This window comes from Hippichthys cyanospilos, chromosome 17, assembly GCF_059441005.1.
Source record: "Hippichthys cyanospilos isolate Australia breed blue-spotted pipefish chromosome 17, RoL_Hcya_1.0, whole genome shotgun sequence".
NCBI classification, from domain to species: domain Eukaryota; kingdom Metazoa; phylum Chordata; class Actinopteri; order Syngnathiformes; family Syngnathidae; genus Hippichthys; species Hippichthys cyanospilos.
In genome coordinates, this window is record NC_142385.1 from 10,076,293 (window position 1) to 10,089,771 (window position 13,479).

At 42.3% G+C, this 13,479-nt stretch overlaps 2 protein-coding genes across 2 annotated transcripts; one reads left to right on the forward strand and one right to left on the reverse strand.

Annotated features, from left to right (window-relative positions):
• Positions 1–2,576: 2,576 nt before the first annotated feature.
• LOC148409559 (carbohydrate sulfotransferase 3-like) lies at positions 2,577–7,693 on the reverse strand. Its single transcript, XM_088438608.1, has 3 exons — positions 7,528–7,693; positions 4,792–5,022; positions 2,577–4,550 (listed from the first exon to the last, which is right to left on the reverse strand). Exons 2-3 carry the CDS (start codon positions 4,869–4,871, stop codon positions 3,344–3,346), a joined length of 1,287 nt encoding a protein of 428 aa, XP_088294734.1. The 5' UTR covers positions 4,872–5,022; positions 7,528–7,693; the 3' UTR covers positions 2,577–3,343.
• On the forward strand, positions 5,507–12,349 carry ghitm (growth hormone inducible transmembrane protein). Its single transcript, XM_088438617.1, has 10 exons — positions 5,507–5,676; positions 8,335–8,463; positions 8,638–8,789; positions 9,692–9,794; positions 9,945–10,056; positions 10,160–10,301; positions 10,388–10,496; positions 11,468–11,656; positions 11,738–11,909; positions 11,986–12,349. The coding sequence occupies exons 3-10, from the start codon at positions 8,658–8,660 to the stop codon at positions 12,068–12,070; spliced, it is 1,044 nt and encodes a 347-aa protein (XP_088294743.1). The 5' UTR covers positions 5,507–5,676; positions 8,335–8,463; positions 8,638–8,657; the 3' UTR covers positions 12,071–12,349.
• Positions 12,350–13,479: the final 1,130 nt, after the last annotated feature.

Genomic DNA, 13,479 nt, shown 5'->3' on the forward strand with positions numbered 1-13,479 from the left:
TTTTTTTTTTTACATGGGACATTAATATTCATATTCTGAAATATATGTTTTACTCGATTTAGAAGATTGATATGCAACAACAAAAAAGCGGTTTTGTAATTTAACAGATGCATTTGTAACCATTGACTTTTTGCTGTATTTGAGATGAACCGCTAATCTTTGCTGTGACCTTTAGTTTTGCTCTGACTCGCTCAAATGCAGGGTTCTTGAGTTTATTTTGGCAAAGAGCTTTGTTCTGGCTTGCTACATTAGCATCTATTGCTAACTGCGGCGGTAGTTACAGCTGGGTGCTTTGCATTGATGTGGTAAGCTCAACGCGAGCTCCTTTGTACAAAAGAACACTTATAACTCGACCTTTATCAAAAGGTCAAAGTTAAAAAGTTAAATTTAGCATTCATATTTAGCATTCAACAACTTTCATTCACTCTTCCGTTTGACCTTTGTTTTCCAAACCCCAACAACTCAAGCGCAAGAGGCTCAAAACGTGTCTAATCAGAATAGAGGGAGCATAAAGTTAGAGATTGGAAATGAGGTTAATGCCACGAAAAAAACACAACGCTCTAACTATGACTGTAATTAATCGACTGCAATTAATCTCGTTTTGTCACAGGCAGCACTTCATTGATGCATGAAAAAACTGCTAGCATCCAAGTAGCTTAATCAGATGACTGCAGCCTTGCCACAATGACTGCGCAGCACAGTCATATGGTGTTTTTGGCCGGGCGGTCACGGTGGTTGATGTGGTGATGAAGCAGGAGGGTGGGGTGACTTAATGTCCTTTTTTGGGTGCCAGTGTAACTGGCGAATGATTTGATTTTACATTTGTACTATCAGTGACTACACCCTGCCTCCGCGTTAAGGCTGTGCTTTTTTACGACTATATATGTATAAACTCACTATATAGCAAATAGAGATTGGAATCGATCTCCACTCAATTAAAAGAATAAAATCATCGCTTCTTGTTCTATAAGAGTAAAGAGGACTGTCAACTGTTTTTTTTTTTAATAAGACGTAAAAGAATGAGTAAGGGAGAGAGACAAAAAAGATATGGTGTGCATGCGACAGGGCGGGTCAAAACGACCCGGGCCGACCACATGATATGTAAAGTCGGGCTAATTGCAACCTTGAGTAACTGAAATAGCCAAAGCTGCGGCGGTAAACACACATTGCGCCTCCGCAGCGTCCTTTCCGTGGCTGCACAAAGCAGCTAGTGTGCATAAAGAGACCGGCTCGCTGCTACAAGGACATTTTTGCGGATGGCTTAGCTTGTGTTTTTTAGGTGGACCAGCGGAAGGCTACACCTACACAGGATGCCATTTATTCCAAATGATGCAGGGAGTTCTAATCAAACACAAACCTCCTTACATTCCCGGTCAAGATGGCACCGCCCGTCTGTCCGACATCCTCCATGCATCTGGAATTATATAGCATAATAGCTAACAATCAAATGAAAGGGTAAAAAAAAAAAAAAAAAACTGCTTGTCCTTATGGACATTGTAGTTAAAACAACTAATTAGCTATTGTATTAATTTTTTGTGTTTGTATTACACTATTATGACAATAAAAAACTCGTTTTGGGATTAGCAAGTAGCATTAGCACACATGCTCATTTCATTCCTAGTTCTAGGGTTTGCGGGCTAAATAAATAAAATATATGAAGAGTAGATCATGACAGGAAAGCGTAAAGCCATTAGGTATTCGTAATCAGGATAAAGCTGTAAACAAAAGTAATTCGTCAAAATGGCCCTGCTCGTCTGTTAGTTGTCATTAATTAACAATTTTTTATTGTCAACATATAGAATGTCTGATTTTCAGCTTGTGTATCTAGTTGAGTGTTTTGTTCTTTTTCTTAGTTTTTTGTTAGCTAAATTGCTAGTATATTAGCTACCAAGATTAAGCTAAAATTGTTATGCATTCAATAACTTGGTTTATGACAATTCCTTGTGTCACAATAATAATAATAGGTTATATATTTAGCTAATTTCAAGGGACTAAAGGGCAATAACTAATGGAGATAATTAAAATATTGAGTAAATCTTGAACACGATGAGTAGTTTGTGTTGGCTACATCATTGGTGGATTTGGAAAAATGATTATAGTGACCATAATTATGTACTAAAAAAACAGAGTAATCACATAAAATTAGTAGTGACTCATTAAGATGCTGTAATATTCATTTGTTTTTGTGTTGCCCCGCTGTTTGAAACAAGCGATGCTAACTGTTAGCTTGTCAATTGTGTTTTGTATTGCAGGATAGGCTTAATTCCATTTGTTTCATGCAGAGTTTGAAAAGTAAATTTCAACTGGGAATGGCATTAAACAGTTTGATGATATTTTTTGATTAATTGCACACTGTAATCAAACACACACAAAACATTTAAGCCTTGGTGGAGCTTCACGCTCCTTTTTTCTCTCTGTATTTGCCTTGTACAAGGTTTGTGCACTTCCTTTTTACAGCATCATTGCCCAGCGATCATTGAGGGAGATAAGCGATAACTCTTCCAAACAAGGTCATAAACCAAGCTAACGACGTGGCGCTCAGCCGGCGCCCCCGCTACAATAAGAGGAATCACAAGTCGGTGTCAAAGCATGTTTATTGCGACCAACATTAAAAGAAACAACCCGAATGGTGGGCTCGTGCCGAGCGCGCTATCAAGGTCTCCCTCCTTCGCCGCGTCTCGCAATCAGCGGTCAAGAGCCTTGTGTCAACAGACGCGAGACTTGCAAACAAACGTCGCACCGATCTGCAAACCAGCTGCAGGGTCCGGAATGTTTGCATTTGGACAGCAATGTAAACATCTGCTTTCACCAATCGGTCCTTACAGTCGCTAAGACGACTTCAAAGAGTTTGCGATATCCGAGGACGTCAACCTGCAGAGGAGGAGGAAATTTAACAACACTGGAGTGGCTGATAGAAAATCTTCCCTCTGCTTTTTTTTTTTTTTTTTTTTTTTTAAACGCTACCACTAGATGTGGAGTTTCTTTGGTTCCCAACTCGGGAGCTGTAAACAGTGAGTGGAGGTTCCCAGAGCCAGGTCGTTAATATTTACTACCCCCCTCGCCCCCTTTAACTTTCTCTTGTCGGAAGGCTTCTGTTTGCTCAGAAATTCAACTCGCATGACAAGTATGTTTGTGCTGGAGCGACAGAATGAATGGTCCCGAGTGCAAAAAAAAAAAAAGTAAGCTTTTCACATGCCGTGCTTGCTCTTAAATATGCAATTCGGAGAGAAGCCTAAATTGTCTTCTGGCTGTTTTAAATAAGTAAAAACGTGATAAATATCAGAAAAAAAATCTGCTTCACGTTAAAGGAGGCGAATAAATACAAGTGTGCGTCCGTCAGGGTCTACAAAGAATCTTCTATCAAGCTGATAGACTTGTCCGTTAGCATCTCTTCACTTGTGACAAATTTGTAGCCGAAGAGTTTCAGCGTGGGGCCGCAGACCTTCTGGACCACCTGGACGATCTTGAAGGGCAACCTGAAGCGCCACTTCTCCACTTGTTCGGTGGAATTCTTCTGCGTGGAGTAAATGCCGCCGGTCTCCTTGGAGGCCTGGGTGCTCTTCAAGATCCAGGCTTTGACCTTAGGCGTGAACGGAATCCCGGCGAACGTGTACATCTCGGCCGCCTTCCTCATGGGGAAGCGCGCCACGTCCTCGTAGCGCACCAGCATGTAGCGGCCGCGCAGCCACGGCGTGCGCCTGAGACCCATCTCCGCCGACATCCTGATGCTGTTGCAGTTGCTCTTCAGCTTTTTCACCTCGTCGTCATCGACGGGCGCGTCCATGTTGGTGGCCCACTGCTGCCAGTTCTTGTATTTGGCGGCGAAGGCCACCATGCGGGAGGCGAGCACCGCCCGAGGATCGCGAACCAGCTGGATGAATTTCACGTCCAGACGCGGGTCCTCGGCCAGAGGACGGAGAGTTTCCAGCTGACGCACCCTCACGGACTTGATGGCTCTGTGCTCCTTCTGCAGGCAGGACTCGGACGCCAAAGTCAGGTTGAGGGGCCCGCAGCGCCTGTTCCTGCAGTGGTAGCGCTCAAAGACCCCTTTGACGAAGGGGCTGCAGACCGCCTCCCCGCACAGGGAGCTGCTGGACTCCCTGCGGAAGAGCGAGGCCGTGACGTGATCCACGGGGAGGGGTTCGATGAAGCTCTCCAGCAGGGAGAAGTCACAGAGGAAGAGCTGCCGAAGCACGTCGCGGTACGCTTTGGCGGCGGCCGTGGCGTTGGTGCCGCCCGTGTCCAGCGTCAGCATCTTTTCCACGTGCCACAGCGGCTCATAGAGGTAAAACATGTCTCCCTGCTGGTTGAAAAACTCGCCCACGAAGGAAGAACCCGTCCTGGTTGTGGCCAGAAGGAGAATGTCTTTCCTGCGGCTCGCCGCCGCCACCGGCCGGTAGTCGCTGTAGTTCTCCAGGCGCCGTGTCATCAGCGCGAAAGCCGAGCTCAGTTTGCCGAGCGGACCGTTGCGCTTCGGCGCGCCGTCGGTGGATCGGCCGGGCTGTACTGAGGTCTGGGGGGTCTGCTTCGAGGCCAGTTTATCCGACACCCTGAGGCGGCGATTGGAATCACAAAAACATGCTTTTGGTTATGAGGATGAGGGCAGAGAATAGGTGTGTAACAAAAATCATTGCATTTTAAAATGATCTGGATGGATGGATGGATATTTATTTATTTATTTATTTAAATAAGTTTAACCCATGTTTAAAGCACATGGAAGAAACTGTGTGGTCTCCAACGTGGATTTTTAGCTACAGGAGTTGGAAAAGAGTCTAGAGTTTTCGGACTCACCTTGAGATTATGTTGTTCTCCTTCTCAATGATAACGAGCGCCACAACGAAGACGATGGGTATGGTGTATTTGATCCTCATTCTCTTGGATGTGGCAGCACCCGGCCGGGTCTGCTTTTAATGGGTTCTGCCAATCTCCTGCCACCCCCGCCCACCGCCAGGCTTGCCTTAAAGAGCCTCGTAGTTTGCGGTCTCCCCGTCTCCTGTAGATTGGTTCTTGCGATGTTTCACCCTGTAAATAAAAACCAACATCAAACTGTCCGTTACACATTTTGCGTTTGTGTGGAAACACTGAGGAAGTTGTTTTTGTTGTCAGGGGTGTGACTTATCGCTCAGTCATTTCTTGTGCTTTGTGTCTCCAATTTCTTAGAATGTTCTTTTGTGATTTGTAGCTTTTTGAAAGCTTTGACAAATCAATGACATTTTAATTACCGTCAATCGGGCAAAGTAAGCTGAAATACAAGCTTGGTCAAGGAGCAAATTTTACTGACAAGGAATCACATTTTGAGAAAGAAGATAGAAACAGAAACACAGAGAAGTCTAATTGGGCCCCTCACTCCAGGAAGTGGCCGTTATCTTGAGTGCGGCCGTGCGTCACCAAACCGTGCCCACCCATCATACCAGTAAATACCAGTCTGTGGGTACTTGTTATCGTTGTGTGACAAAACGCAAAACTCTTCTCTGGGTCGTAATCTGACACCCGCCATTTCTTCGCCCAAGGTCACGGCGATCTTGACATCCAGCTGCTGCTCCCTGTCAACACCGGCAGGTGATCTTTTCAACACTTCGGCTACTGATACGCAACTCGACCATCTGCTGAGGTGCTGATGATGGCTCACAGTTCCCTCAGAATCTGGTTTTGTTCCTCCAACAGAGGCCTTGTCCGGTATGTTGATGTTATACCTTGAAAAAGATGTGGTTTTCTTTCAAGCCGCCTTTTAACGGCAACATTTTTTTTACCATGCTGTTCCATTCACAAGCCCATTCATCTTCCTTTTTTCTTGTCCTTCACGTCGTCGCACCTTTCAATAACTTAGAAGCTCACTTTGTATCTCGGTCCTTGTCCATACGCAAGCTTAACCTTTGTGCCGTGTTGTGTCCAATCCTCCAAGTATGATATGGCAGAAAATGACCCCAAAATGGTTAAAATACTGCACAAGGGTTAAATGGAGATTCGTAAGTCTTAGATTCTCCATTTAAGTTAACAAGGACAAAGATTCAAACACTGAACCTCAAAATAATGAGAAAGAAGTCAAATGTTCTCACTTTGGATGTGAAGTCAAGTAGCACCTTAAAAGGTTGCCAGTCAGGCTGCGCAGTTAATCAAATTTAATCGCGATCACGATATTGGCTGCCATGATTGTTGGCTGTTGCCTTATGTGCCATTTGTTTTAATTATTATTTACTTTATTTACTTTTGTTTATTATTATTATTTTTACGTATCAAGCCTTGAAGCCTTGTTTATATACTGCTTGTTTAAAAATGTTTCACCGATGATGAATAATCGCGATGAATAATCGTGATTTTAATATTGACCAAAATAATTGTGATTATCGTTTTGGCTGTAATCATGCAGCCGCAGTTGACAAACTCACAATCACTCCCGTTTGGCCTTCATGTTTTGAAGGCTCCCTCCAAAATTCCCAAAATGTATGTTGAGTTCATCTGAGACAACACATCCGGATGTCCTGTCCTTACGACCTGTCCTGCAGCACAGAGGATACTTTATTTATTGCTATATTTTAAATGACTGCACACAGTCTAAACAGTCAGCATGCTTGGATACTGCTTGTGAAATTCTCCGGGAGGTTTGAAGTCATTGAGGCGGAATGGGGTGTAATGAAAAGGCCATTTCCCAGACTTCAATGAGCCAAGGTGCTAATTTTGCATGAGAAAAATGTCTCCAAAAGCGGATAAGAACTCTAATAAGTTCTGCGTTTCTTTGTTCTGTCTGTCACTTTCCATCAGATGGATGAACTAAGGTATGACATTTTTAGTAAATTGGGAATGACCAGTGTAAACTGGGGGGGGGGGGGGTGCCTCCATCTTGCACCACTCTGCCGCATGCCGCGACCACAAAAGGCCTCTTCAAGCAGGCGTGACCCCGAAAAAACGTCAAACTCGGGGTCATTCGCACATCAAGACGCGACCAGACAGCAGGTTCGTCTCGGGTCATGTGACGCCAAAGAACGTCCAGCTTCTTTTGCGCAGAGGGCCTGCAAAATTCACGCAGCCCACAGCTAAGTAAATCCATCGTATTTGCGTTTTTTTTCCCCCAACCACAATTTTCCTTTTTTATAGACTCTTTTACTAAAAGTCACAGGGCGGTGACATATTTTGAGTCAGACAGGTTATGTTCATTTGTGTCATCTTTTAAAATGTCATATTCACCTAACAAACAATGCTTATGCATTCATTTTACATGATGTAAAATGTCTTTTTTTATAGTTTCTTTAGAAAAGAATGACTGTAGTTTCGTTTATTTGATCTTACATGCAAGCACAATTTCTGATAAGATTAAAAAAAAAAAACATTTTTGGACAATAAATGACTAATTTAAGTCACAATGCAGTCATGCTACCCTAATAGAGAATCGTTTGCTCCCAATCATTCCCTTTCACAACTAAGTTGTGAGTTGTGAGCGCCTGACTACATGACACAGACTTTACGGTGCTGAAATTTTCATCCCCAATGTTCTTAGTGAATCAGGTGTCCGTTAGTTAGTCGTGTACCCACCATTCTGATGTGGCCACGCTCTTTCCTCCGTCAAATTGAACGCGTCCGGCTCGGGTTATTAATTCCATGATTTCCTCCACGCGCACACATACACAAAAGATGTCAAGGAGTCTTATGTGAGCGTTCCAAATTTCCAGTGGAGTAGCTGGGACTAAGTGAAAAAGTTTTCGGACCAACTGTTTGCCTCTGGCTGGATGACGTAGGAAGAGACCTCCCATTGACAGATATGAACGTGCAAAAAAAAAAAAAAAACTATTAAGTGATGACCAAAAACTATACGACAAAAAACATGCCACGGAAAGTGCATGCAAAATGTCGATTACCAAAAAGTGCCACAATATGTACTGTACGATAAGTCGTTTTATACAGTTTTAATATAATACAGCGTCACGTCGGAAGCGGATTGGCTCCCTCTAGTGTATAAAAAATAAACTGCAACTCAGCAGGGCAACTCGATAACTATATCTGATCAGACTATTCGTTAGTTACAACATATCAACCAAATTTGATCCGTAAAAAAACATCATTTTACAAATGATTGTAACAAATCCAACCCAACTGATAAGCAGCTAAAGAAGATGGGATGGATGGGTGGATAATACGCACCACCCTCATACAATATAGGATTTAGAAATACATAGGAAGGAACACTATGAAAGTAGTCAAAGGACGTCAAATTGCTAGAAAATAATTAAGTTTCAAAAGTAACTTTCTGGTTGGAGACACCATGTAAAGTTATTTAAGTTTTTATCACGTCCTTTATGACGCATTCGACTCGACTTAAAAAAGAACTCCATTTCCCATCAGAGTCGTCGCACCGTGATGACGTAGCGAGAACCTTCAGGAAGCTTGCAAAACAATTGCGTCAGAAGCTCACGCACGACCGTTGTGTGTATTCTTCCTCCCCAGAAGGTGATCAAGCAACTGCACGCACTCGTAAGTAACTCAAATTAGCACTTAGTTGTTATAGTAACGTCTTAATGCTAAAATATGAGAAAGATTTGAGTCAAACGTAGATTTGATCTTCTGCTGAAATCTTTTAGCCCTAGCGTGTACTGTAGTTTCGTAATTACGTCACATAATTATGGAGCTGAATGTTTGTTGTTTTAGGCTGACACCCAAACGAGACCATGCTTGTGGCAAGGCTGACATGCCTGAGGAGCCTCCCCCAGCTCCGTCCTGGGCTGGCCAATGGCTCCGCCGCCCTCAGGTCTTCCACCCTCAACCTGAAGCCATGCCCGAGCGTCTTCTCTCCGCAGCAGGTACTCATCACTGAGGGCAATCCGGGAAAACATAGCAAAATGTTAGCGTAGCAACAGCTAGCATGTTAGCATTTCAATTCTCACGAGGAATATAAATTAAGGATGGGACGAATTGAGTTGGAGACATTTGTGAAAAAGTCTAATATAAAATAATGCCGAATATAAATGTTCCTCTATTCAAAGTTGTCTTTTTATTGAATACACTGCAAGAGAATGAACAATTTACCGGCATATAGGAACGTCAGTCACTTTTGTTACAGCTCTTTTTTTTCAGCTGCAGCTGAGTTTAATAAAATGCATGAGCAGTAGTGATGAACTGTGACCGTTAGATGGCAGTGTTGCTCACGCTAGGGAAGAAAGACATACATACTACACATACATATCCTTCTTGTAATTCAAAGTAAGGAATGGAAATCAGTCCTTCTTATGATTCCACCCATGTTTACATAGACATAGCCCACAATATTCTGTCAGCCTTAAAAGATGAGTGGAAATACAAAATATACTTGATACTCTCGAGGTTACCTTTTCCGATAATGCTTGGCATTGATGGAGTTTAAAAAGTTGCTTTTAGTGCCCTGAATTGTCGATTGAACGAGATTTTGGAACATCGTTGCATTGTTTTATACCGGACATTGCATGGCAACTCAGGCCTAGAAACGAAGTAGTCATCACCATTGTTATGACGTGCTTTTCCGGGAAAAACTTCAAAATTAAAGTGTTGAAAAGGCCTTCGTGTCCAGTTTTATTTTGAAGTGTCGGCTGGCCTTTTCACCACATTTTGTGGTGTGTTTTACTGTCATGCAACACATTGTCTTATGTTGCTACGTGCCAAACAGCTAAATAAATCCGCCACCATATCAGTTCGCTTTTCTTTAAATACATGTTTTTGTTTTTGTCAGAGTTTTTCTTCAAAGGCCAGATTTGGTTTCCGCCGAGCGAAGACGGCCAGAGATCAACTAAAAGAAGCAGTGTTCCAGCCAGCCACAGGCACGGCTATAAAAAGTAAGTCCACCCATCTGCAATGGCGCGTAAAGCATTTTTTTGTTTTTAATGAGGTATCATCCAGTAATTAAAATGTTGAAGGAGACCAAGTAAAACAGCCTTTGTCATATTATTTACTGCATTTCCACATGGTGGCATATTTTCTTTCAGTTGACAGCATGGGTAGAATGATTCTAGCTGGAGGTGCGGCAGTGGGACTGGGAGCTTTATGCTACTACGGCATGGGGATGTCCAACGAGATCGGCGCCATCGAGAAAGCAGTGTAAGCAAACGGCGCCGGGTCGAAAGTTGCTATATACTCTCATTTTCTTGGAATAACATTATTCAAAATTTTTTAAATACAATTTGAACACTTATTTGTGCAGAATTTGGCCTCAGTACGTGAAGGACCGGATCCACTCCACTTACATGTACTTTGCGGGCAGCGTGGGACTGACGGCTCTGTCGGCGGTCGCCGTGAGTCGAACCCCGGCGCTCATGGGGCTCATGATGAGAGGCTCCTGGATGGTGAGGCTCACCAAAAGAAAAAGAAAAAGGGGGAGTATCCGAGTAAATGGAATATGAAATACTTTATTTTTTCATTTCCTCCCCAGGCTATCGGAGCTACTTTTGCTGCCATGATCGGCGCCGGCATGCTGGTCCGGTCCATCTCGTATGAACACAGCCCAGTGCCCAAGCACCTGGCTTGGATGCTGCATGCAGGTACGTTCATTCGACACTAGGTGGCAGTCTTGTCATTTGAATGTCACGTTTTGAGCCAAAGCACTTCCATATGAGGAAAATCACAGCATACTCCCAAACAAATGTCAGAATAAGTACTGCATTTATGGGCAATATTGAAAAAAAATATAGTCATGATTATTTGGTTTGATATTGAAATCATAATAAACCTATAGAAAAGTAGATACCTGAAATGTGCATTTTGGCCTCAAAGAGTAAGTTTGTTGCACGCATGGAAATACATTATACACTTAAATGGAGATAAGAGTAGAACCAAAGGATTTTTTTTTTTTTTAATACGAAACTGCCATGTAAATTATGGAGGTTTTTTATAGATTTTTGGGGGGGGCAAAATGACAATATTGTTGGCCATTTTCTTAAAAAAAAAAAAAAAAGTATTACCAGGGGTTTTTCTGTTAAAAATGACCATGTATGTTTAGGCTTTTTATTTATTTTTGGGCAAAAAAGACCATGTATATGCATAGATAGGGTGTTTATTTTATTTATTTTTTTTAACCCTCACAAAAAAAGCAGCCATGTAAAGTGTTTTTCACCAAAAATGACCATGTATATATTAAGGCTTTTTTTTTTCCCAATAAATATCATGTACAGTCAGGCTTTTCTATAAAAATTCGTATACATGGCCAGCGGTTCTCCAACGGTGGTGTGCGAGATTACACAAGGTAACAGGTATCAGCAAATATGTTATAATGCATTTTGATGCTGGGACAGGAACAGTCAGGCTTTCAAAACAAGAGCAAATTAATTTGAACATGAAGCGACTCATCGCTCCATTTTATTCTAGTGAATCCTTTGGAAAATGTTGTATTCCTTTATTTTGTTAAGTGTTTTATGGATGTGACGTAACTATTTTGGAAACGAGCCAGAAACTGAATACTTCTGCAGATGTAGCTCCAAAGTTTCTGATTCTAAAGAAATAAATTAATGTGCAGGTGTGATGGGCGCGGTGGTGGCCCCCCTCACTCTTCTGGGAGGCCCCCTGATGATCCGGGCCGCCTGGTACACTGCGGGCATCGTGGGCGGCCTGTCCACGGTGGCCATGTGCGCCCCCAGCGAGAAGTTCCTCAACATGGGCGGACCCCTGGCCGTCGGCTTCGGCTTGGTTTTTGCCTCCTCTATCGGTCAGCGCGCGCGCACACACACACTCACACACACAAACGTGCGTACTTAATGAGCGAATGACGTCCAACCCCATGCGACAGGGTCCATGTTTCTGCCGCCCACGTCGGCGATGGGCGCCGGCCTGTACTCGGTGGCCATCTACGGCGGCCTGGTCCTCTTCAGCATGTTCCTGCTCTACGACACGCAGAAGGTGGTCAAGCGGGCCGAGACGCAGCCGCTGTACGGCGTGCAGAAATACGACCCCATTAACGCGTAAGGCCCGGCCAAATGAGCAGACGTTTATTGTTGGTTCAAAATGACGACGTGAAGGCCCGCGTCTGTTTTGCAGGTGTATGGGGATTTACATGGACACGCTGAACATCTTCACCAGGCTGGTGATGATCTTGGCGAATGGCGGCGGCAGAAGGAAGTAAACCACATCCCAAGCTTTTCGGTGTGTTTTTTTTTTTAATACCCTTTCGCATAGCTGAAAGGTGTCAGGTGTCAAGTTAGCAACAAAAAAAGGTGTTAGGTTCTTCACTGCAACCAACATGTAAATGACAATGATCACATATAATTGAATCAAAGTGTTTCTTTTTCTGCCTGTCATTCATTTACATTTCCTATTTATTGTGAAAGCAAGAGATGTTTGAGGTTTGTTTGGAAGGGAACAATGTTAATTGTTATTGATCAATAAAAGACTCAAAACAGTCTATGGTCAGGCTTTTTATTTTTCAGGAAAATGACAGTGCTTTTTTTTTTTCACAAAAAACGACAGTCTATAATAAGGCTTTTTTTTAACAAAAAAACGACAGTCTATAGTAAGGCTGTTTTTTCGAAATGAAATGACAGTATAGTAAGGCTTTTTTTCTGCAAAAAACAACAGTCTATAGTAAGGCTTTTGAAAGTCTAGATTTTTTCGAGAAAAAAAAAGTCTTTAGTAAGGCTTTTTTTTCGCAAAAAAACAGTATAGTAAGGCTTTTTTTTCCGAATAAAGACAGTCTATAGTAGGGCTTTTTTCGCAAAAGAACAACAGTCTATAGTAAGGCTTTTTTCACAAAAATACGACAGTCTATAGTAAGGCTTTTTCCACGAAAAAACAACAGTCTATAGTAAGTTTTTTTTCCACAAAAAAATGACAGTGTATAGTAAGGCTTTTTTTTTTGCAAATAAACGAAAGTAAGGCTATATTTCGCATTTACAATACACGAGCATATATAGTAACTTACCTACTATATAGTAATATATAGTAACTTATTTATCTTACTATTATAGTAAGGTTTTTTTTTTATTCCAAATAACGACAATATGTAGAAAGGCTATGTACATGTATATTCAGACGTTTTTATGCATAAAGAACGCCCATTACACATTTTCCCCCAAAATATCCAGCCGTTAAAAAAAAAGAATCCATCAAGAGTACAGTATAGATTTAAAAAAAATAAAATTTAAAAACAAACCTGCAACCTCGTGTTTTTCCGCAACGGCACCGCTCTCTAGTAGAAGTAGACGAAAACATTTGGCGCACAACTAATGACGCGCCCTTCGCCTCAGGTGCCGGCGACTGTTCCTTGTAAAAGCGCTGCGGTACCGGAAACACACGCCATACCTTCAGTGTAAAATACTAAACTGACGCTACGAGCTACGTTACTACGCTATTAAAACCGTAAATAAGAGCACTGTTTTGAATTCCTATCTAAGAATACAAATTTGAGTTTGAACTCAAATTTTAGTCATTTTTAATGCCTTTGTAAGATATCTGTATTATCATAAAATTTTGTTTTGAAGTCGCCATACAAGCAGTAGCTCAGGTTTGACACATCAGGCTGTCTAATCAGCGTTC